Raw genomic sequence first — 24,123 nt, forward strand, 5'->3', positions numbered from 1 at the left:
TCCTCGATTCGTTCCATTTGGACAGCCGCGCATTATCTTTGAACGGTGCGCGACAACAGCCCCGCATTGTATTCGGAATCAGAAGTCAGAGGTCAGAGTTAAAGGGCGGTCAGTGTACCCGGAGGATAGAGACTTCTCAGGTGGCTGGACGATCCAGAGCGACGACAGTGTCTTTCCGACTGTTGCGAAAGACGTTTTACATGAAAACGGAGATTAGGAAATCTTAACTAACACGTATTTTATAATACCTGAAATTTATTAATTATAAGCTTTACAAACTGCGATTTAGGAATTACATTCCACAGACACGTGATACGTCAAATTTCATCTCCTATTATCGTACAATTTACATCTTGATTCTGCACATAATCCTAGTTATAAAATTTTAACTATGATTTACAAACTAAATCCCACACCAACGTAATATATAAAATTTTGTTTCTTATTACAATTTATATCTTATAGTATATATAATTATATCTCGTTATATAATAATTATATAGCATGGTTCAGTAAACAAAATTAACTATCTCTAAAATATAGGCTAAGGTTTACAAGTGTAATATACAAAATTTAATTCCCCGTTACGATTTATCCCCCTGCTCTAGTGAACATTACCCACAGTTCGATCCCACGCTGTAACAAACCTACATCCTGCGAATCAACCTATTAACGATGCGCGTGATCGCTTAACTCAATCCGTTATCGAGTTTCATCCATCACGCGTATACCGATTGTTTTAAGCGGCACGAAACTTGTCGTCGCGGATCGGCCTGCTCGCGAACGACAGAAAATTAAACGAATGGAACGGATGGAAAAACGCGCGAACGCTGACGAAAGGGTGAATATTAAACGGAGGCCTCTGGAAGAGGCGGCGAATCGTAAAAAGCGTAGGGCGATGATGCGCATTACACGAGTCGATTGCAGCCACGGCAGCAAGGCCCACGTTAAGGCGTGTAATTAACCGAGTAACAGAATCAGATACGACTGCTTGGTTGCGTGAACGCCTCCCGCGGTGCCTTCTTTCCTCCTGCTATCGATAACCACCGCCCCCAAAACGACATCACGTCGATTCTCGCCCGTTGCCCATTGTACTTCATCCGTGATACCCGTCGAACTGGAACAAAATTTCACGTCCCGCGCTTTTTGCGGATTCATCGTTCCATTTGCCAGACACAATGGAGCTCGTGTACCGATTTGCATTGAAATTGCGAGCCACGAAGATTCGAATCTCTGACGAGGCGGGACCGAACGCAGGAAAACTAGCGCGCGCTGTGCCTCCCTTCGATATCGTTCGATTCTGGTTGGCGACTCTTCGTACCTTGTTTCAAAAATTCGTTGCGTTTGATTTATCTTTTTTCTTTTTTCGCTGGATGGTAATCGCAACGAGTTACTTTAGATTAAAATGATTAAAATGAGATTGGAAGTATGGGAGAATTTTTAAGTTAATAAATAGGAATGATTGGCATATTCAAGAACCTAATACGAAGACTCATTATTGGATTGTATAGAATTGTATTTTGAGACGAAGATGTACGAAAAAACAAGTATGGCAAATTGATATGATTAAAGTTATCGGGAATTTGGTGGACGAAGATAATGACGACTTTGGCAACTTTGGTATGAAAATTGATTACATAATTTGACCTTATGGTATATACATATAATTTGCTCTTCGCGAATCTATTATTGGAATTATATAATGCAATCAAAGATACAATTAAGAAGAGTTAAATGAAAATACATATGGAATTTTCGAACTGAAGCAACTAGAAACATAAGCAAACAATAATATGAACTTTTTAAAGACTTATTAAGAAAGCGGATTTACAATTCGAATCTCCAGAAGTATATTTCACACACACACACACACAAAAAAAAAAGAAAAAGAAAAACGCTCATAGGCCAGTGTCGAAAGATGCAATTAAGAAACAACGAACATATCCGGTTTTCGAACCGATGTGTCCGAGAGCATCGAGAAATTTCGCAACGCGACTGCCGGACCAACACTTGACTAACCACCTTCGAAGATATTGAGAGTTCACGGGACGAGGGAACGCGCGAAAATATCGTCGTGTTGTAATTCGATCGGTCGATATTTCACGATCTGCCGGTCCGTGGTTTGCGTTTTACCCAGGCCACTCTTTTACCCGGCGGTTCTCCGCGATTTCAACAATAATCGCGGCGCTCGCGCTTGCACAACTGCCGGGGCCTCCTCTCGGCGCACCACTCTCTCGTTTGATTTACGATAATTAAAGCTGACCCGACCTTTCGTCGCTGCGAGTAAAAGAATGACAGAAACAGAGAAAGGCATACACCACGAGCGCAAGAAAGACCGCGGTATATACTCGGTCGGGCAGTGTGCCGATGAGAGACCACGAGAGATTAAAGAGTTTTTCTCCCTTCTCTCTCGCCTAACTAACTTCACCGTGTATTTTTTTATTCTCTTTCGCATTCGACTCTACCACTCTTCCCCTTCCCCTTCATCTTCCTCCTCCGCGGCTGCGAGGCCGAGAACGGGCCCCATTCCGACGTGGAACCAACCGGGTAATTGCTCGGTCGAGCCAACCCGCCAACCAGCATTCGCGTTGGCTTTTGCATTTTTGCTCCGGGCGATTTCGCGAGATCCACACGACCTCCCACTATCTTCAAACAGTTTACAGTTTCCTCTCTTTATCTTTCCTCCTCTCGTTCTCCATCTATCCATCTCTGTTTTTGTGGTCAGCTACGTGATCGAAGGTCGTATCGCGGGACCTGATCGCGATTTACTTATGATACTTATCGCTCGGAAACGGGCCCACGCCAGCACGAGGATGAGTAATAGGTTCTCACGAAGGGCGAAATCCCGCGGATGGTACTGTTACCTAGAGGTGAACCCGTGCTAGATAGAATGGGGTCGAAGAATCCGAAATCAGCAGCGTGACGTGACCTTTACGAGAGCACAGAAGGAGCATCGGCGTATGGAGAATTTATTAGTCGTAAATCTGAAGATTCGTCGACGCGATTCGCTCTCGCCTTCCGCTTTCTCGCGCGCCGGAATAAACATTTTTCCAAGGCAGGGAAGCTTCGTATTTTCTCCGCTCGTAATTCTTCTCTCGCTACCGGATACGAGCGAAACCTGGCTGGCTTCGCGAGCTCGAAAACCAGACACGTTCGATAGCTTTTACCGGGGTCTCGGTGAATATCTATCTTCTGGAAAACGGTACTCGTTATTTTGATGCATGTTATCTGCAGGCTGGACGACAAGCTTGGTGAACTTGTTACGGGGATAATGCAGTGGAAACGATCGATTTTTTTTATTTATTCCCTTCGTACCAACTGATTATTATTACAAACGTCAATCTATAGGAAATAATTATTTTTCCAAATGTTTTGTAGTAAAAATTAATCAATTAGCTCTTCTTCTTTTTTATTGAATTTTGTAACTCATTTTGTTGATACGAACAAGTAATTGCGATATCATTCATTATAAGAGGTTTTAAATGTTTCCTAAGTATTCACTTATTAGTATTCACTTCGTATTACTAGTATACGCTAGTATCATCGTCGTCTTCTTTTCTTCTCCTTTGATTCTTCTATTGCTTTTTCCCAGGTTTCTTCTAATATTTATACCGCTAATTTCCATCACAGTACAACTCTTTCATGTTATGCTAACGAAGCTCATTTCCACGCCGTTAAGTAGAATTTTAACCTACTAATTACCAGCTTACTTCCCCTGAACCTTTTTCATTTCTCTAAGCAAACTTCTAGTCTTTATCGTGCCAATTCATATTGCAAAAAATACAAAATATCTACACTGTATCGACAAATTCAATCCTACTGACTGACTTACTTCCTGTGTTTTGTTATTCCTTCAAGCAAATTCCCAACATTCATCACACCAATTTGTACCACAGACGGTATAAATTTTCTACGATTTATGAAAGCCCATTTACTCAATTCCACTGTGTTAGACTAATCATATGACTCATCTGAAACCAAGAAACTTCCCGCCTTATTCTCGACTATTCGAACAATTTAAAATTCTCAAAGTTCGCAGAAGGCTGAAAAATTGAAGACGCCACGGAATAGACGCGACACCAAGTTACAAACAAAGTGATTTGCGGTCTTAAACGTGAGAACGACGCGCGGCGTCGACCTGCCCGCGGCCCGTTAATTATTAACGCAGCTAATATTTTCCTCGGCGCGCCGGAACGTCGGCCAGCCGAGTCGTTGGAATTATGACACGATATCACATCGCGATAAATCGTCGGAGCTATTATTCACACGCGGGTTTCTACGCACGTAAGAACCTCTCTCTTTCTCCCTCTTTCTTTATCGACTGAACAGTCAACAGTTCACCTGGCAACGTAAGAACAGAGAACGATTTTCTTAGGCGCCGTTTCCTCTCCACGGTGTCGCCGACGATGCGCTGGCTTCGCGGGAAAGTCGCACGCGTGCACACACAATCGAAGTCGTTAAATGTCGACGCGTGCAATTTGCATGGCGGTGCCTCTCCCGCGGCTTGGGGAAAAAATGAACGACCGTGCCAGCTGTCGGAAAGCGTAATTACTCCGAGCGTTAGAAAAGTCTGGCTGGCGTTGTTTGCGTCGGTGAAGCGTGGCTGTGGCTTTGCCTATTGATGAGTTTGTGTTGTTGGAAGAGTTTGCCGGTATCCGCGAATGAGTCACTGCGAGCGAGGTGGAAACGGTGAAATTCACTCGTTAAACGATTTTGTAGGTTCCACTGGTATGTTCGTTAACGCATTAATAATTGAGTCGCGTGAACTTGATCAAAGTATTGTTTTTAAAAGCGTTAAATGTCAGTCACACTCCGTAATGTTGAAATCGGAAAATTAGTGGCAGCTAGAATTGATTAGTTTAACGTATCGAAAAGTTAAAACGATGGGTTTCACAGAGACACAATTGCACATATCTGTACATTTTTATCTTCTCACTCTAATTCCAATTATCCATATATTGTAGTTAAACGAGTCTCTATTTTCTCACACACGATAACCGCTATCTCTTTTCAACCAATTCTATAACACAATATCGTTAAGCAGATACGATGACCTTTCTCATAAACCGCATGTTATTCATAACCCCTTTTACAATTCTTTTTATCAGAAATTGTTGAGGCATAACGCGTACTATTGCCAATGTGTTAATTTGAAATACGACCAACATAGCGAACACCGGCGCAACTTCCTCGAAAGAAGGTTTAAAGAACGCAATAATTCTTCTACTGCATACATTTTCGAATGGTTCTCGTTTCGAGATACGCGCAGTTAAGGCGTATAAATCCGTGAACTTTCTATCGTTATGTGTAACGATTCTTTCATTTTTTCTTTTTTTCTTTTTTTGCTCGCCGTGTGCCATTCATCATCCCTATGTGCCGCGATGACGAGGCCGCTGGATGTCGGGGACGCTAATTAGTCGGCCACGTGGTCTCGCGAGTGCGCGAAGAAACCGAGAAAGACCAAAAGCCCCCCTCTTCGCGTAAAGTCGCTTTAAAACTAGCTCCAGGGGATCGTAATCCATCATCGAAAACGGCTGGTGTAACGTAACCGGCCGGTTATGCCCACCACTAATCAACGACGCTGACTTGCCGTATAATTAGATCTGCCTGGGCCCCTCTCCGTTCACCCTTTCCCTTTCCCAAGCCAAAGACCGTGCTCGTGACTAGCCCCGTGCACATAGAACACGACCAGGTTCTTTCTCGGCTAGGGAATCGCAAAAAGCATGTCCGTGTTCGGCTTCCTCCCTCGTGAGCGTCGAACGTTGATTACTGACGTACCCTTGGATCAGGATCGGGGAACAATAAAGCTTCGCTGTGGGGATTGGAAATCGAATCTTGAGCGATCGTAGGAAAATGATGGATAAATGGAAGTTTTTTTTAGAGGCTTGTTCAAGGAATTTAGGGGATTAACGCACATTAGTTGTTGGACACGGTGGCTTGATTCGATTATTATGCTCCTGCATGTTAGCTTTTTTTGTGTTAAAGTTATTTTAAAATAGAGTAATTTATCATCAGAGAAAGAAACGAATCAGTGGACGATACGTTGGAACAAATATTATAAACCTAAAATAATGATATTACGTTGTAACATTTTTATCAAATTAAATTTTGGTACGAAAGAATAAAAGGAAGCGGCTAAAGGTAAAAGAAATGGCATGACGTACATTGCCGACTACAGTTCGACTACGAAGGGTTAAGATCAAGAATGGAAATAAACAATCTCAGGACCTAAACAAACAATATCAATAATACAAATAAACAAATCAGAATCTCTGAAGTAAATTTCTGGAAAATTGAAATATCAAGTGCATAGTGTATGATTTTAAAGGTCCGAGGAGTTTATGCAGAATTTTACGATAAACATTAGAAACTCTTTATCTTCGAACTAATTGCCCCCGTGAAATGAGCAGAAAATAACAAAATGGCGGCTGTTTCTCAGAACAAGTCCGCCCGTTTCCCAACTTATCGAACGATCTACGAGGCCGTGAGCATTCGTTTCCCGTTTCCGTGGTGAAAGAACTCGTACGAAGTGCACTCGATCACTTCAGTCATCGACTGTCGCAGTCGGGTTCTTGAATCGATAGAAAGCGAGATTCTAACTGGAGAGTCTCTGTTCCTTCTCTGACGACTGCATTTTGTCGTCATGAGAGATCTGGGATGGAAGTTTGCTCACCTTCGCCGGATGTGAAGGGGCGCACCAGTCCCGGCAGCAGCACGCAGAACAACAGGAACAGGGAACACGATTTCGGCCTCATCGCGTACGTGTCACCGTCGTTCGTCGGTCATTCGTTCATCTTACGTCGAAGAAAATTGAATTAAAGAAAATGGTGGCGATGCACTTTCACCGTGAAACCTCTTGGTGGTTGTGGACTGCACCTGAAATAGAAAAATGAGTAATCCGATTAAAATTAAAAGCTGTAGGATTTTCAAACGTGGGGGATGATAATGTAGTTGAACTTCGTTTACTCGAACTCATTGATGGGCAAATTGTTCATGGATATAACCAGGATTCATTGATTCTTTCCACGAGTTACGATTCTCTGTTCTTATGAAAGAAAACTTTGAATCAGAAGTAATAAATGTATAGGATGTCAAATTATAGGTCGCAGCGTAAAGATTTCTCTTTCCATAATTTTACAATCATGTTGAATTATAGGAAGATATCCATTAAAATTTTATTCCAAGAAATGCAATTCAAATATAAATGACTCTACTATAGTTCTATCTCCATCATAGATTGAAACTGGTAAGTGAACGTATACGTTGTAATATGGCGTGTCTAAGGTTGAAAATGTACGAAGAGTATTCTTTGTAGCTAACAGAGAAACAGCATCGTGATATATCTACTTGACGAGGCTAATGCAATTGTTTCCAAGTGAATGAATAAAGCAGCGTGCAGCTATTATCCGTTTCTACGGAATGTTTTAGAAGCGTGCACCGGCGTATACGAGGGAATAGATTAACGTTGCATGAACTAGCCTGGGTATACATCGTAGTTCGTCAGTCATGATTAATTAAGATAAATGAAGCAGTAAGTTTTTCAGAGATACATATGTATATACGAAGAATGTATGGAAAGCGACTTCTGGGGTCACGTGCACGCTCTTCAACTTACATTTACACAAATTCACCGTAAAATCGACTAAAGACTTGTTATTTTGAGTAGTCAGTGGGAACTTGTGTGTTGCTAGATTATCAGATATACTTTGAATACGACTTCTTTATATACCGTCAATCGGTACTATACATATAAATATAATTTTCCTTTTCGTATTATTCTCCAATAATATCTGAAAAATCCAGATTAAATTCCACATTCAATGATATTTCATTTCTAGAGGTAAAAGTGGACTCTTGATCCCTCTCGACTCGAAATCCACTGACATAACGTTTCGCCAACCACGTCCTCGTATATTCAATCTCATCTTAAAATACATATCCACTCTTAAAACGCGAAAACAAAAAATAGAAAGAAAATAGAAAAAGGTCTCAGAAAAAAATTAACAGTTTCTATGGGAACCCCGTTCGAGCTATGGTTGCCGCTTGGAAGGGTGCGTTTTCATCGAAAATATAAGAGAGCAGCGGCTTTTTCTCAAAAAAAGAAAAAATGGAAACTTCTTGGTGGCACGCGATGGAGGGCGGAAGCGACATCGACGCTGGGACGCGGATTGAACGTTTCTCCTGGGTTCGCTTGCTCGTTCCGTTGTTTCCACCGGAAAACGTAAAAGACGGTTAGGAGTGGTGAGAGTGCCACTTAGGTGCCGGCTGGCAACCCTTGCCATTTAAATATTCCACCGGTACCGCGCACTTTCCCGCACGCGAAATTTCCTCGTGGTGCCTTCGTTCGAACCTAGAGAGGCAGAGAGAGAGAGAGGTAGATTGGTAATTCCACCCCCTTTCTCGCTCCCTTCGTTTCGTTTCCCTCGAATCAACCTCGCGCCGGTTCTTCGTGGCCAATCCAGTCCGATAACCGGGGATCGTTAATTATTAACGGCGATCCGTCTAGTGGAAATGGATCGCCAGACGCGAAAAATTCGTTTCGTCCTGAGGATAATTGGAAGCTCGAAGGGGGTAGCTCGATCCTCTGGATTAATAAGATTCTTCGATTACTTAATAAGTATAAAAAAACAGTTATAGAGAAAATTAATCAGCTATGTAAATATAAGCGAAGGAATTTTATTTTTCAGGTAATCAAGCTTTTCTTCTGTTACATGATAGAAGAATGAAAAAAGAAAGGAATTCCTAGAGGAAGGCAGAGAATCAAGATTCGATTGCTCCGGTTATACAGGCTCATTCTATGCAAAATATCGGCGTCTGACTAGTATCGAGAGAGGTTCCCGGGTTTAATTAAAGTCCAGATGAAACTTTACGAGCGGCGATAAAGCGCTACACACACGGCGAACGTATTTGCTTGGAACAGTTCGGTGTGTACTCGCGGGGAACTAGTTTCGCGAGCTCGTGTTTCGTTGGACAAGACTCGAAGGAAATTCATGGGAACAAACGCGCGCTAGAGAAAGAGAGAGAAAAAGAGAAAGAAAGAGTGAGAGGGAGAAACAGAAAACGCTGGTAGACTTGTAAGAGCTCCTATCGGCGGATTGAAACGCGACAGGAGGATCGTTTGTCAATGTCGTCCTTCGTGGGTCCTTTGTTAGCCTCGCGAACTCGCGCTTGTAGGCGGCGCAAACTATTTCGTTCGAGATCGAAAGTGGTTTCGTGTGCACGTGCTCTGTCAGCGCTCGAAGTAATTATCTTTGATGAATTTCACCATCCTTTAAGAAATTCCTTCCAGCCTCCGACAGGGTAAAATTAGATCAAAGATCGGTTGAATCGCGGTTTAAGGGAGTAAAATGATAATTCCTCGACGACACCACAGAACCAGTCCCTGACGCATCAAAATTCCGTGTTGACGCGTGGTACGATATCTCTCTAATTGAAACGCAAACGGAGTTAACAGGGACGAGCGTGGATCACGATGATGAAATCACGTCGAATCAATAGTCAGGCCGTTATCCAGTGGAAAGTCGATGAAACCACGCGAGGAACACAGGAGCTACAGGGACGAGACCGCGTGTTAGGGAAGGTAGACACGGGGCGAGGATGGTCTCGAAGATTCATGACGCGGAATAATCCACAGGACGAGTAGAGAGGCCGTGGAACGCGCATTATGCGAGCGTATCGGACGTCCCTACACAGATTTCCCATCGACGAGAATAGAAAGAGAGAGAGAGAGAGAGATGTCGAGGTCTAATCCTCCAGGACGAGGACTCAATTTATAAACGTGCCCGGTATTACCACTCAAAGGCTTAAAACACTCGACACCGAGCAGACGTCGTGGTGCCGCTCGCGGATGAACACATGGCATTTCACACTGCAATTGCCACGAATGCCTGGCTCTCTCACCCTGGCGCGCGCTAGTCGGGGATAAACGCGAGAAACTCGAGTGCTATTCACCCGCTTCGCTGCTCTACGAAAGGTCTTTTCTTTTCATGAGACCTGTTTTCCAGGGGTCTTCCTCGCCACTTTACAAGCGGCACAATCTGTCCGTCTGTTTCGAAACCGACGCATCGTGCGCGCTTCGTGTTGTCCATTTCCTCTTCATCTTCCTCTTCTTTTGCTTTCTCGCTTTCTCTTTCCCCATTTCTTCTTCTTCTTCTTCTTGGTTCCTCTCGCTCTGGATCAGTGAGGTTCAGAGAGATGTTATATGTTGAGAGATGAGAGACCGCGACTGAAAAGCGGCTTAAAGCTTCGAAGGGCAACCTGAGTATCGCGTGACAACAGGTAGGGGGGAATCAACGGGGCTGGATTCCCCGGAGTATTCAGCGGCTACCGGTTTGCGAAGCCGCTTCCCTTCGATGTTTCTATTCCACCTCGGTTACGGAACAGAAGCGGGCCCCCGAGGAACGAGAAACGATCCACGCGTGCTTACGAGCTCACCAATATACCGGGGAATCCTTTATGCACGAGGAACGAAGAAATAGTTGGATGTTTTTTCGCGAGAGACTTCCAATCGAGAATTCGTTATTGATTGTTCGTGTCTCGCGAGAGCGCGCGAAATTTCGCTGATCCTCTGGGGAGGACGAATTCTATTAGGGTTGCTAGCTCGATGGCAACGAAAGTAGTCGGGAAATGTAGTTTTCTTGTACCGTTGGGGAGAAAAGTGATATGTGGGTTGGATATATGTGATACTGAAAATATGTGAAGTTATCGATGTTGTTAGATTTATATAACAGGCTATTTTCATTTTGGTGAAAGAATAATTCATTCTTTCCGAGTAAATTGACACGGTCAGAGCAAAATTCTACTATCCTCGTGTTTGAAAAACAATGTTTATCTTTGGTATAGGCAATTCGGAAGTTTTCCAATTTTCTTAAAAGCTTACAATAGCCAAAAACTGGCTCGGATATGGAATACCCTACCTATAGAATTAATTATTTTCTGGCATAAAATCACTGACGTTGGAACAAGTCATACTTATAAATAAAATGTTTAATACAATGATAGAATATGATAGTGCTTATAGCTTTCATGCAGCAAACGTGAAATCAATATCTACACATATTTGTTCCGGCAAACTTTCCCATTCTTCTACAAAGAAGGATCTTCTACAAATCAATGCCGATGCTTTCTGATATTTCGACGATACTTTCATTGTATTCCGTTATTCGTCAGCATCGCAGCTGTATGTTTGCGTGTCAGGGTCGACACGGATCGATAGACGCTCTCGAAAGAAGCTACAACCCCTGGAAGATCGCAGGGGTTTCGTGAAACAGCAGGCAATTACGACATTGTCTCTCCTCCTGCTCTCTCTTTCTTTCGACTTACCGTGAAAACCGTGCATCGTGTTATTTAGAAACTTGCCGGCCGATCTCGTCTTCTCTCCGCCGTGTAATCTCGAAGCGTTCTATAGCTCGCCGTAACATTTCTAATACCCAGGGATATTACGCATTTTATCTTACAGCGTTGTAAATTGCGACGCACGCATGCGCCTCTGGTTGTAATAAATTTGCATGCATTTACGTAACGTGTCACGAATTTTGCGTTTCGCAGCTACGAACTTGATCGTGTTCTCCAGGCTTTCCCCCGCAAGGGATTGAGTATACACTGGGTGGTTGGAGAAATTGGCCTGCAATATATCTATATTGTACGGAGTATTCCGTGAATGAAGATGGAGAAACACAAAAGGTTGAGTCGAATGGCTTAATCAAAGGTGGCTTCTTGTAATCTGTGTTCCTTTCTGGCAAAGAACACCGTTACATTGATCATGAAATGATATCAATTTTTTCTTTATGTAGTTCAAGAGGCTAGATACAGAGGTAACAACAATTTTTTTGAAAGATCCGCCTAAACTAATTAGCTACGTTTATTTTTCTGAAGAGTTCCATCCATTAAATAGCATTTTGATTTAGATATATATATATATATATTGTGAGATACGATATACAGATAGTTGTACCTTTTCCAAAACATGTGTTTGTCGAACAAAATGATTTACGAGGAATTTAAAAAAATGACAAGAATAAAGTAGTATAAAAAATGATAATTTATGAAGGATTCTTTTTGAAGAATAAAGAAGAATATGTATTAAGATGATAAAGTTCCTGCTACAGACTAAATGTACACAAAGATCGATCTACCGTACTTTTCATCCTGGTATCTTCCCGGCGAATCTCAAAGCGCCATAAAAAAGACATTTCTCACTAAATCATCCCTTGACCAATTTTCTTGCCCGCGTGTATCCATCTCTAGATCATTCTGCGCTCACAACACGCGATCGTGGGGAGTCGTAAATTTCACATGGAACAGCTTCTTTCCTGTGGAAACATGCAAGCGCATTTCCACTATTATCTCTCATTGTGGTGTTTGGAACTAATCCGTAATAGTCGTTGAAGAAAAGGAAATTATTCGGTACACGACTCGGATGTGTTACAAATCTGAGTTTATTCTCATTCTATCTACATACAATTGATTACTTAATTATTTAATTCCCACAGACAAATGACAGGGTCATTCAGAAGCTACCAAAACGAAATTTGTTTTTATTCAATCTTTATTTTTATTTCAGAGAAGTTTTGGAAGCCTGTAACAGTGATAAAATGAACTATTATATAATAATAAATAGAAGTAATTTATTCACGAAGGTGGAAATCCAATAAAAATTAATTGTGCAACAAATAAATTCTTCATTTTTCTCAAAATATTCTGCAACTTATTACATTTGATTCTGTCTTCGATAAAATAATTTGCTGCTATTGAATCGATAAAATTGTGACATCTTCCCGATTCAACTATAGCTTCAGTGAATCTTGTTCTACGCAGAGGTAGCACAGTGTGCGTAACACAAACGTACCACGAGTCGACTGCAGTCATTGCGTTTAAGGGCCCGTTTTGTGTACAGGATTTCAAGAGGCCTCTTCTCGAGAGGCACACGTGTGACGCCAGGTATGCGCATCGTGTCTCCGCCCCTGGCCATCCTTTCTTTCTCGGTTCCCTTTCTTTTTATTCTCCACCCTCTCTTCGACAAACGTCTCTCTTTCCCTCCCCTCTTCACCCTGTTCCGTGGCCAAAACGTAATCCGAGAAGATTACGGAGCGAAATAAACATGTCAACCCCCCTGCAGAGGAAGGGATGTGGGTTTGCGGAGCATCTTTATACAGCGCGGCTAGAATATTTCCTCTCTATGCTCCTCGATCTCGTTCACTTCTGCTTATCTTCCACGTAGGTAGTCTTCGAATGAAGATCCTTGGAGATATAGTTCTTCTGACTAGCTGTGGGTCCGTTAGTTAAAGACTCGTTTAGACTTACAGACAGTTGTTCATATATACTTGTCCGGGGACAGTTACAGACACTATTTCTTCTTTTTCATTTCAGTGAAGCACCGATGATTATTCAATAGTCGGACAAGTACCTATAAGTGTATTATTTTCTGAAAATATTATTCTCCAAAAGTAGGTAATATTTGTAATTTATATTCAAAGGACTTTATTATAAATGTCCTAAGCTTTGTAAATTCGTACAAATTTTTCTACTAAAGTTTAATTGTATTAAAGTTTCTCAAACTAAGTTTCATGCTTAGAAAAAGTTTAATACATCACACAGATTTCTTTATCCACAAAAATTTTATCTACCTCAAGATTTTTTCATTTATACCGATTTTCCTTTTCTTTATACAAACTACTTTGGATTTCTACTTTATGCCACTTTCTGCGAATTATCTACGTGTATACGAACAATTGTCTGTAAATGTAGACGATCCTCAAGCCAGATGCGTGCCTACAAGCAGTAAATTTGCACGCGTAACCACAATACGACCGCGTGCCCTATCTTTCTAAGATTTGAACCGATCTCAAAGATACAAGCTTTCATACGACCAAGGTTATGTCCTCTTTTGTCGTTTCTCCTTCGTATCTTTGAAAGATACACGAACTTTTTGTGGTATACAGGGTGGCTAACGGAGGATGACGACGAAACCTCGACGCAATATGTACAAATTTGCGGCTACCTACGAGAACGAGGATTCAATTCGTTGAGACGTGACCTGCGCGGACGATTTATGGGTATCCAGTGCATCGTGGCCACCGCTGCGAGCTTGTAAGATCGTCCATTACGATCCTTGATCCATCGATTTTCCGTAGCGTCGAAAGGAAGCCTGGAACCCTCGTGCGAGTGTTTGTTCCTTTGCCACGGTGACACGGCGGTGAAAAGAACGGGGTTGAAACAGCCACGTCAAAGTGGCACGAAGAGGGTTTAACCCGTGACTTTGAGCCTTTTAAAATTGTCAAGGGGAAACGACGAAATTTCACGGGAGCTCGAGAAGACCCGGCTTCAACCGTGACTTCTCTGGTGAAATTGTAATACGAAAGATGACTTGTAGGATTTCCGTGAAAAATCAAGAGAATCTTTTCGTTCACGGAAAATCTGTACTTTCCTATGATTTTGTATACAATAGTGCTCGGTTAAATTCCAACAAATTGGTGGTTTATGTTGTAATTCTCGTGAAACAGGTAGCGATTTTATTGATGAAATCCAATTCTACCGACAAGGAGAAGGATTTGATGAGATTTGACGAGAATAAACGATAATACTCTCATGGCATCTGTTCATTGCCTTTTGCAATTGGTATTATGGGCTCAGAACACTAAGTAGCGAAGGATCAAATTTGAATCATCTGAATTTAAGTATTACTGAAATCCAAAAAGATTGATATCGTCGGTAATACAAGCTATTAAGTAGACCATTCTAGTTTCTCTATTTTCAAAGTCTAAATTCGATGCACACCTTCGTAACTTCTTTGATCGCTTCGTTAAAGCGGCGCCGCTGCGTTGCGCGAATAAGAGCGACTGGATGCCGCGTGTCGCTGAAAATACATCGAGTGAGCCACGTGTGCGTTAGTCAACGACGCCATCGAGTTGGGCGTCCAGAGGATCAAACGTTCGTCTTCTATGCCATGATTCGAGTCGCGGAATTATTTGACGTTTTTCCATGAATACACGAAATACAATATACAGTGCCAGACTAGGGAAAATTCAGGATGCAGACTGGCTTTTTTCCTTCGAGCACGTTTTTCCCGACTAGTCGTATCTGTCGCGCGATCTTGACGTGGTGGACCTAGCGCCAGAAGAAACTCGTTTCCACGATACGCTTTCCCTCTAATCTCGCGTGTCGATCGTTCGCCGCCATGCATACCAAACGTACACACAACACGTATACACACATGTACCAGTACTTTTGGGACGTTTCGTGATGAATGTCTCGCAGCGGTTGTCTCTTTTTCTATCTCTTGTTCGCCTCGTTCTACTATCCTGCCTGACACCCGCTCAATTTGCTTTCCTTTATCTTGTTTCGCTAGATTTCGACATCGATAGACTCGTTTGTTTGTTTGTTTGTTCGTTTGTTTAAGTATCGTTTAAATTGAATATTTTGAAGCTTCGTAATATACGAACAACGTTACATTAACAGTAAAAAAAAAAGTTTCTATCTCAAAGTTTATTTCTATATGAAATTACTATCTTACAGTAACCGACATCAAAGAGTTGATGCACACAAACCAAGACATAGAATGTCTCATAAACGATGCATCTGTAATTACGAATCAAAAATTTACACCGCATCTATAAAAATTAAACCATAAAAATAAAATCATAATCGAAAAAAAAAAACCCAAGAGAATACGATTTAACAAATCTACCTTCCATTCTCACCGTCCTCCCCTTCACCAAACCATCCCTCCCCATAATCGTGTCTTCCCATATCTCTTTATCGACGCGTTAACTTTTCCGGGCGTCGGATTTCCGCATTATTAGCCACAAATTCTACCCTCGCGGCCTCCCTTATCTAACCTTGTATCTCCTTATCCTGCGAATCTCTGTTCGATTCGATTTGTATCCATTATGTTCGACGTCCCTCAGACCTCAGGAAGTCTCTATAACCTAACAAGAAAATTCTCGGGGTCCTTCATCTTCATCGGTCGTTCGTAACCCACCAACCCAGAATCACTGTAGAAATTCGTCGAAGCGTGAACATGGTGTTTGCCGCGCACGCTCGCGTGCACGCCGAGGTTTCGAACAGGAGGCAGGTAGAAAAGAAGGACGAAGCCCGTGAGAACGCAGATGGAGGGGCAACGCGTGCCAGGTGGGCCCTGGTTCAGCCTCCTGCAAGGCGCAACGTTGTTTCCTGCGAGCCGATCGAGACCGTGATACCGAAAATCGATCCGTCGACCGAGATAACAGGCCGCATCGGCGAGTTTTTAATGGCCTCGCGACGGAAAACGGGCTAGGGGAACGAAACGCGCCTTCGACCGGCTTTACGCACTCCCATCACGTGCCTCTCGTTTCCTGCCTCCTGTCCATAGTAACCACTGATGTTTTTCTTCGACGTTTCTTGCCTTGGGAGGATTCTTTCGGTTTCAGTTTGTTAAAGTACCAGAGGAATAATGATTATTAATGATGGGTATCGCGTTATATCGCGAGAAAGCTGCGAGTTTATCGATGGATCTAGAGGATTCTTATACGTCTACGAAAAACGTAGAAGCATAGAGTTATCGAGAATATGCATGATAATGTAGAAGTATAAAATGTTTAAAATAAGGCGGTCATTATAATATGCGATAGATGAAACAAGTCTCTGTTTAGATTCCATATGTTTAATTGGACTATAAAAGTATGATTGTGCAGAAATATCTGTAATATGCTCATCAGCGTGAGACGTCTGATTCGATTGCATATCGTATTCGCATAGAGAGATATTCTATCAGTGTGCAAAACGCTTGTAGATATAATGATACATCGAAGAAGCGTATTTTTAAATGATGCTCAACTGACGCATTCGCATCAGGTTCAGCTGTCTGACACTTGTAGGAAATAGCTCCTTTAAGAAGGGAATGGAGATTAAGGCGAAGATTCAATCGCCATTTAGAGATACAAAAGACATTGTTAAGAGATTTACACGCTATCAATACTATTGTTAATGTGGACAAGTACAGAAAATTTAGATACACATTATCATCAATGTTATCGATCATGTGCGCGCCCCGTTGCGGTACAAGTTTCCCGCGAGTCGAATACGGTATATGCATATAATTTACAGCGGAGTCGCGTCGACTTACCTCGACGGTTCTCGATTACCCGCGGGTAATCATGGAAATCTCTACCGATATCCATGCAAAAACGGCACCGTTCGATAATTACGGGATACTCACGAAGCTCGTGCGCAGATCGAACACGCGAGCTCATAACATGGATGCAAAAAACGTTCGTTGAAGATTAACGATCCTTACGACGAAAAAGCGGCGCGAGAATCGGGACTATCGACTCTAGATTATTTGCCGACAATCTACGATCTTTCACTTGCGTCTAGGCTCTGTGGCTTATCGCGTTACAGCTTACTCAACCCTTTTCTTATCGAGCCGACGTCAAACGGAATTTTCAATATCAAAGAAACTTTCCGTATGAAAACGTCAATTGGCGATTGGATAACGCGGAACGTTCGAGCGCCACATGAACTCATTCCGCCAGATAATAAACGTCCTGCGAGAGGGGAGAGAAAAATTGAAAAAGCCTCGATTACCCGGAGCATGAGATTACACAGGGCATGAGATTACGCTGACTAAACGCCACGAATCGGGAGGAATGGGACCTGTTATTTGACTTTGACAGACATTATTAACGACCAACCATTCTGCGCGAAGCTCCTGCCCGCGTAATGATCTCCGGCGAAGCATGGCTGGATAAAGAAAGACGCTGCTGAAACTCTCTCTTCCTTCTCTTTTTCAGCCTGTCCGACCGGAAAATAAAGAAAGTCGAGCGGGGACCCGCGAGCGGTGCCAATGGATCCTCTTATTTCTGCTGCGTCGTCTCGTTCCCGTGAACGCGACACGCGCCCCTTTGAATGTTCCCGTCAACGCTTTTCAGTTTTCTCGTGCTGTTCGCTTTCGTCTCGCCGCTTCCGCCGACTTCTTTCATCGTCGACGAGTCGCGTCGATGGAATTCGCGAGTCGAGCGCGCGATATCGCCGCGATTTCGAGCTGTTTTGCTCGTTGCGAGAGCAGTTTCACGCCGCAGGAGAATTTTAGAGAGTTAAAGAGCGGCGAGAAGTGAAGTTACTCGCGTGGGCGGCGGCCATTTTCGAGCATTAGGCTCAGACACGAGGGGGGACCCGCTTGTGAGAGCCGTTACTTGATGGTTCAATTTGGAAAAAAGTAAAACGTAATCTTTTTTTATTTGACACGTTTTTATATTTGGCTTACAGTTTAGGAAGTGTTTGAAGGGTTGAAGGTGGAGGTGTTTGTACGGTCGATACGACGCGAGATAAGAATTGAGGAAAGTGTGGAAAAAGATCGATTTCTCGTTTGTTTATTGATAAGTAGAATCTAGGAGTCTAGGAATCGGAGATTTCAAGGGAACGCAGAAAAGAGTTTTCCTGCAGGTATTATTGATAACCAAGGACTGTAAAAAAATGTAGAAGTTTTTAGAAATTTAACTCTGCTGTTCTCCTCGCTTCCTCTTCGTATTTGTATCTCATTAGATACCTTTCTTTTTTGGAAGACGTTGTTCATAAAAGATGTGAAATGTTCAAAACCTTGTAACTAAAATCAAGTATTCTAAACCTATATTTTAATATGATAGTCCCAAAGAAAGCTGCAGTTGATCGTAACATTCTTACAAAATTCCATTGACGAAGACGGCAACCACTCGATCCACTGACACAGAACACGCGAACGTTCCATTACCAACGAACATTCATTCAACGCAGAATCTTGTTAAAGAAATGCCTCACAGAAAGCGAACTTTTTCCGTGCAAAACAAGTCAGGGACTCGGGGGAATCGTTTCCGCGGACATCGTTCTCGTGAAAAGAGACAAAGGCGTAATTATTGCAGCGGTATCGCGGCGACGATTAATGCCTGCTATCAATGGCGGCCCGACGAGAGAGATACGCGGCTTATTAATTAATTGCATTCACAGTGCACGCATGAGCGAACGATGGGAGAGAGGGAGACAGAGTGTGCAAAATCGAAGGCCGATTATTGTAGTCGCGTCTCTCGCGATAGATCCTCGTTAGCGGCGTCTATGATCGGGCGTCAGTTCGATCGGAAGGTTAACAGGCCGTCGCAAACAACGCCGTCGAACGTTCCGCAATTTCAAGCGTTTATCGATCCGGCGTCGTGGAAATCGCAGCAATTCCCTCGTCCCTCTACTCCCAACGAGGAACTAGACTAGACAAAATACGAAAGGGATCGCACGAGGTTGACAGTCGTGCCACTATTCACGAATAGATAGAACAGGTCGATATGCCTGTGACCGTGAATTATCGATCATTCTTCGTCTACGACCGCGAAATGGGGAATATCAGCAGATTCTTGGGCTTTCATGATATTCTGTTGGAGATTCTCGCTGTTTATGGGTGTTGCGCACGGAGGATAGTTTATGGAGGTGGTGGGAAGCAGTTGGGTGGAAAAGATAAACATGTTAGGGATGATGGAATGCATTTGGTCACTAGACAACTTTGCGTGTTTAATCTTTTAGGGTAGGCGAGAGCCGGAATTTTTATCTTGCTATTACAATTTTGTGATGTTTAAAATGGTACGTTATATTCTAGAATTTGTATAACATATCATTTAACAGATAAGATCATTCTGTAATTAAAGAGTACGTCTATGGTACTAGCAAAATTACAAACGTGTATAGTTAGAGATTAATCGTTCAAGGATAAAATTCCTACTAAAAGTACTATTAACATTTCTATGAAAAACTCTACTAAAAAGATTTCTACAATTTTCTACTAAAAGTTGCATTTTTGTTAAAAAAAATGTCTACTGGTAGTCAGAAGGTTTAATCCAAAAATTGAAATCGTTTAATCTAAATGATCAAATAAACGAACCAAAATTTTTATCAATTAAAAAAATGTATTTCACAGAGGATTACAGAAATAACCTTGTTTCGAGCTGCACTTTTATTCATCCGCATTCATTATTTTCTTTTCTGCATGTGAATGAATGGCTCCAATATTATATGTTTTATTTACGAAGATAATTCCATGAATTAACCTCTGTCTCTCAACGGTGATCAATGAACTCGAACACCCTCGCCTTTTAACCAAACACATTCTCAACCTCACCCTATCTACAAGTCGAAAAGCCTGAACACGACCGTTTCAAGGAGGAAAGCTAAGAAACTGCTGAGCCCCTCTGCATATTTCGTGTATTTACGAGGAAACTCGTTTCCCTCTTTGCACGCGTTTCGCGTAAATCCGTGAAAACATACTGCTCCCGGTTTCTATAGCGAACGACGTCGATTCGGGCCACGTAATTCTGGTAAGTGGAACCGAATGTTTGTGAATCTTCGTTCGATGCCGCATATGGACGGCCACTTTACGATTATGCTATCCGCCGGAGGTCGAGAGTCGTTCGTTCGCGACCACCGGCGAGTACCCGCTTCCTTTCGGGTATTTTTCCAAACCGGAGCATCCTCCGTGCACGCTTGTTCCCCGGGGAGCTGGCAGCTTTATTCGACATGCGTATTTCGTAAACTTAGCGGTTCCCCATTTCATAGAATTTATGGAGTCCGCCGGTCGAACGTTAAGATTCAGACGTTATGTGTCTGGGATCGCGTGCTGCGACGACACAAACTGCTTACGCACGGCGTTTTTAGCGAAACTTTAAAGGTTGTTGGTTCATTTTGGATCGTTCGGTAGATTTACGATTGAGTAATTATATGGTGGTGAAAATGTGAATTTTGGAGATTGTTTTTAGAGTTTGACGTTTATAGCAGCCGTAAGCGACAAAGAACGATTTATTGAAATTCAATTGTCTTGAAACGTATGAAATCTTAAATCGAATGATAACTTGTTAATTATTTGATCAATAGTTGGATGAAAAATTTGCCATGCGATAGAAATAGAGTAATATTCCGTTTATCGGACTATGATGTAGCACAAAATAATAGTTTCAAACCTCGAATACATCTAATTAAGCAAAATAATCGTATTAGATAAATCTTTACAATACAGTGATTTAATAAATAAAGTACCAACTAATCGAAGAAAGAATAAATATGAAAAACACGAGTGTTTGTAATTAAAAAATGAATTTTTGTCGATTGATGAATCCGCTTATCTGACTTGAAATTCCCATTATATGAACGAAAAAATCATAGTCAGTGGAAAGAATCAATCAGGAAATCAATGAATCTTACTACATAAACTATTCGCCCATTCAATAGCTATAAAAATGATTTTTATTCTAACAAATACTCAGAACCACTGCAACAAGTCTCCATTTATTTCCAACGCGATTTTGAATCTACACTTGTCAAGCTATACGCCGCCTTCGATTCGAGCAATTTTTCCAATTCCGAGTTCGCGGACGATAAAACTCGCTGCAAGCAACAAGTAAATCGTTCGTGTGGCCCGAGCACTTTCGCGGAATTTTTCCAATTCCGAATACCGAGAACGCTCGACTCGGATAAGCAGACACACGGGAATCGCTTTATTCGCGGGCCACGGTGGCTTAATTTGAATAGCAATAACCGGAGACTGCTGCGAGGCAAGCGAAGCGTAAGAGCAGGGAAAACACAGTTTCACTGGATGCCGCGGCTTTTTAAATAGTTTTTCCAGGGGACCTTTAAGCCGTGGCCCAGCGGGAGTTCGCCTTGCCAGATAAGCGACCGCCTCCTAATTTCGTAGGAGCTTTTCGAGACGCTCGCTCGACCGTGACTACATTTCAATATATTAAAAGAAATACTAGTTCAGAAAAAGAAAAAAAGAAAAAAGGAACCAGAAATGTATAAAAGTTCTCGTCGATCAAATAGAAAATATCGAAAGAAGCGGAAGGGTACTCGAACCGGCAAGTCGCTCGTTAAAATTCTTCGACGACCTCCTCGAGGATACTCGTCCAATTTCCACGTACCTCGTTCAATTTTAATTAAACCCCGCCTAGATACGTTCTACGTAATCTACAAGAAACTCACTTGTAACTGTTGGAATCCCAGAATTAACAGCTTTCTCTAAGGAAATCCACCTTGCACCCCAACGAGCAACACACGGTTCAATGTTTCCGAAAACCACTTTTTCTTGTTTATCCACACTCTAGAAGCCCACTGCACTGACACTGGTTCAGGTTCACCTAAAGCTGACCCGGCGTTTACGTAAAACTCGGTCCTTCACCCTTCTCACGATTCAATCTCTTTTACACTATTTCGAATTTTTTCTTTTTTTTTACCCTTGAGATTCGATTCTTTTTACGATTCAAGAAACTATCTGCCGCCGTCACTTTCGACGAACGTGTTTTCAAACGTGTTATTCGATTGGAATGGGTCGCGAGTAGCGTAGTTTTGCTGATCCGCGGACATCTCACGGGACAGTGGTGCACGCCACCGGTCGCGTTGCCACCCTTAACGAGCGAACAAACACCGAGAGCCCCAACGCGCGCGGCTCATGTCGGCCAACTGACTCCGAGCGTAGAAACCTCGGGGCCCTTCGGCTCTTGAGCGCCGCTGCTGCTCGTTCGCCGTGTGGTGGTGGAGACGCCGTCGACCCTGGTGGTGGTGGAGACGTGTCTGGTGGTGGTGGCAGTAGCGGCGGAGACGAGCTGAACCCGCTGTGTTCGAGCTGCCACGCTGGTGGGAGCACGGATGCTGGAGCTCTCGATGGTAAGCTCGTGAACACCGCTTCAGAGTGCCGCGCGAGCTGCCGAGAGAAACACATCGACGCCGCTGCTACGAGTAACTTCGTTGTCTCGTATGAGTTTTATGGAAACATTAGAAGGAATGAGGAGGTTTTTAGAAGGTTTTTGGGAAGGGTATTTGAGAAGAGAAGAACTTGCCGAGGAAGTCTGTGGTTTACGATTTTTGGGCGGAGTCGTTATGGTGGGGTTGATGTGTTGAATAGGTCGATGTTTCGATATATCGGATGATCGTTGTACCGTGGCTTCGAAAGATATTCGTATACGTAATCGTATTTGTTGCAACATTTGTATATATATACTAATGAAACCAGTATTAAAATATGCTGATTCGATAGAATCGTTTTATGGCTACAAAATTGCTAGTACGTATCTTGATCAATTTTAAGATTGTTTAAATCTTATAACATATGGATATCATAATATTTTTAATACACACGAAGTTAGAAAAATAAAATACTTATGTAATGAAATGAAGAAATGAATAAAAAGTGAAATCGATTAGTTTGGCTTCGGAGAGTCTCGTATAACGGCAGGACAAAAACACGGTTAGATTCTTCTATTAAAAAGAACATACATACGAAGCCATTGATTTTTATGATACAATTCTGATTCTTCTCATTAGTATACGCAAAGCTACCAAAACATTTGCGCCAAATTGCATTACATTTACATAAGCCCAATCCCACGTTACGCGAACCTTTATGCAACCAAACCGATAAAGAAAGAAAGAAAGCAAAACTAACGGAAAAAATGCCCAACAAACAGCCTGCAGAGTTTCATCGGATCCCATTAAAAGGCAACCCTTAAAAGGTGAACACTCGGCGTTCGTTTCCTGTTGGACGTCGTGGGGTCACCGGTTCACAGCCGATGTGGAGCCTTAATAAAAAAGGGTTCAGGAAATCAGAGACGTTCTTCCTGCTTCTTAGCATCGCCGCGTTTTTTCAACCGGTGCATAAATTTGTTTTTTCCCCCGAATAAATATGCCGGCCATTTATTTACGATCTTGCTGTTTCACGTGACCCGCAAACTCCGACCACCCCCGCCCTCTCCGCTGCCGCAGGTCGTGGCCTATCCTCTTCGATCTCCGGTCTTTTCTCGTTCCCTCTGTTGAACACCGAACTGGCCAGGACTTGTCGCAACGCTAACATTCGCCCGGATAAATAAATATTGACCGTCGGGGCAGGCACCGCAAACAAATCCATTAATAACAGGAATTTAACCCCGTTGCGGAGGTGAACTGGCGCTCGCGTATTTAGTCGTGGCTCGTGGTTGCCGAATCGCGTGTCCTGTTGCCGGCGAAATCGGCATTGTCAGTGTCAATTTATATCTGCGGGTAGATCTACTGTTACGCTAGAATAATTTAATAACGTTCCGGCAGGGGTGAGTTCTCTGTCTTTATCAGCTAACCCGGGCGCATCATTTCTACGCACGACAGAGAGGATCCTTC

At 42.6% G+C, this 24,123-nt stretch overlaps 1 protein-coding gene across 1 annotated transcript in view; it reads right to left on the reverse strand.

Annotated features, from left to right (window-relative positions):
• Positions 1-22,460, reverse strand: part of LOC138178770 (netrin receptor UNC5C) — a 44,942-nt gene extending 22,482 nt beyond the window's left edge. The window contains exons 1-2 of the mRNA XM_069110990.1: positions 21,961-22,460; positions 6,674-6,876 (exon numbers count right to left, since the gene is read on the reverse strand). Coding sequence (XP_068967091.1) covers positions 6,674-6,755 — 82 coding nt within the window. The 5' untranslated portion in view covers positions 6,756-6,876; positions 21,961-22,460. The remainder of the gene's footprint in view (positions 1-6,673; positions 6,877-21,960) is intronic.
• Between the last annotated feature and the right edge of the window lie 1,663 nt (positions 22,461-24,123).

The sequence above is a fragment of the Bombus flavifrons genome, chromosome 4, assembly GCF_040668555.2.
Source record: "Bombus flavifrons isolate JBK064 chromosome 4, iyBomFlav1_principal, whole genome shotgun sequence".
Taxonomy (NCBI): Eukaryota; Metazoa; Arthropoda; class Insecta; order Hymenoptera; family Apidae; genus Bombus; species Bombus flavifrons.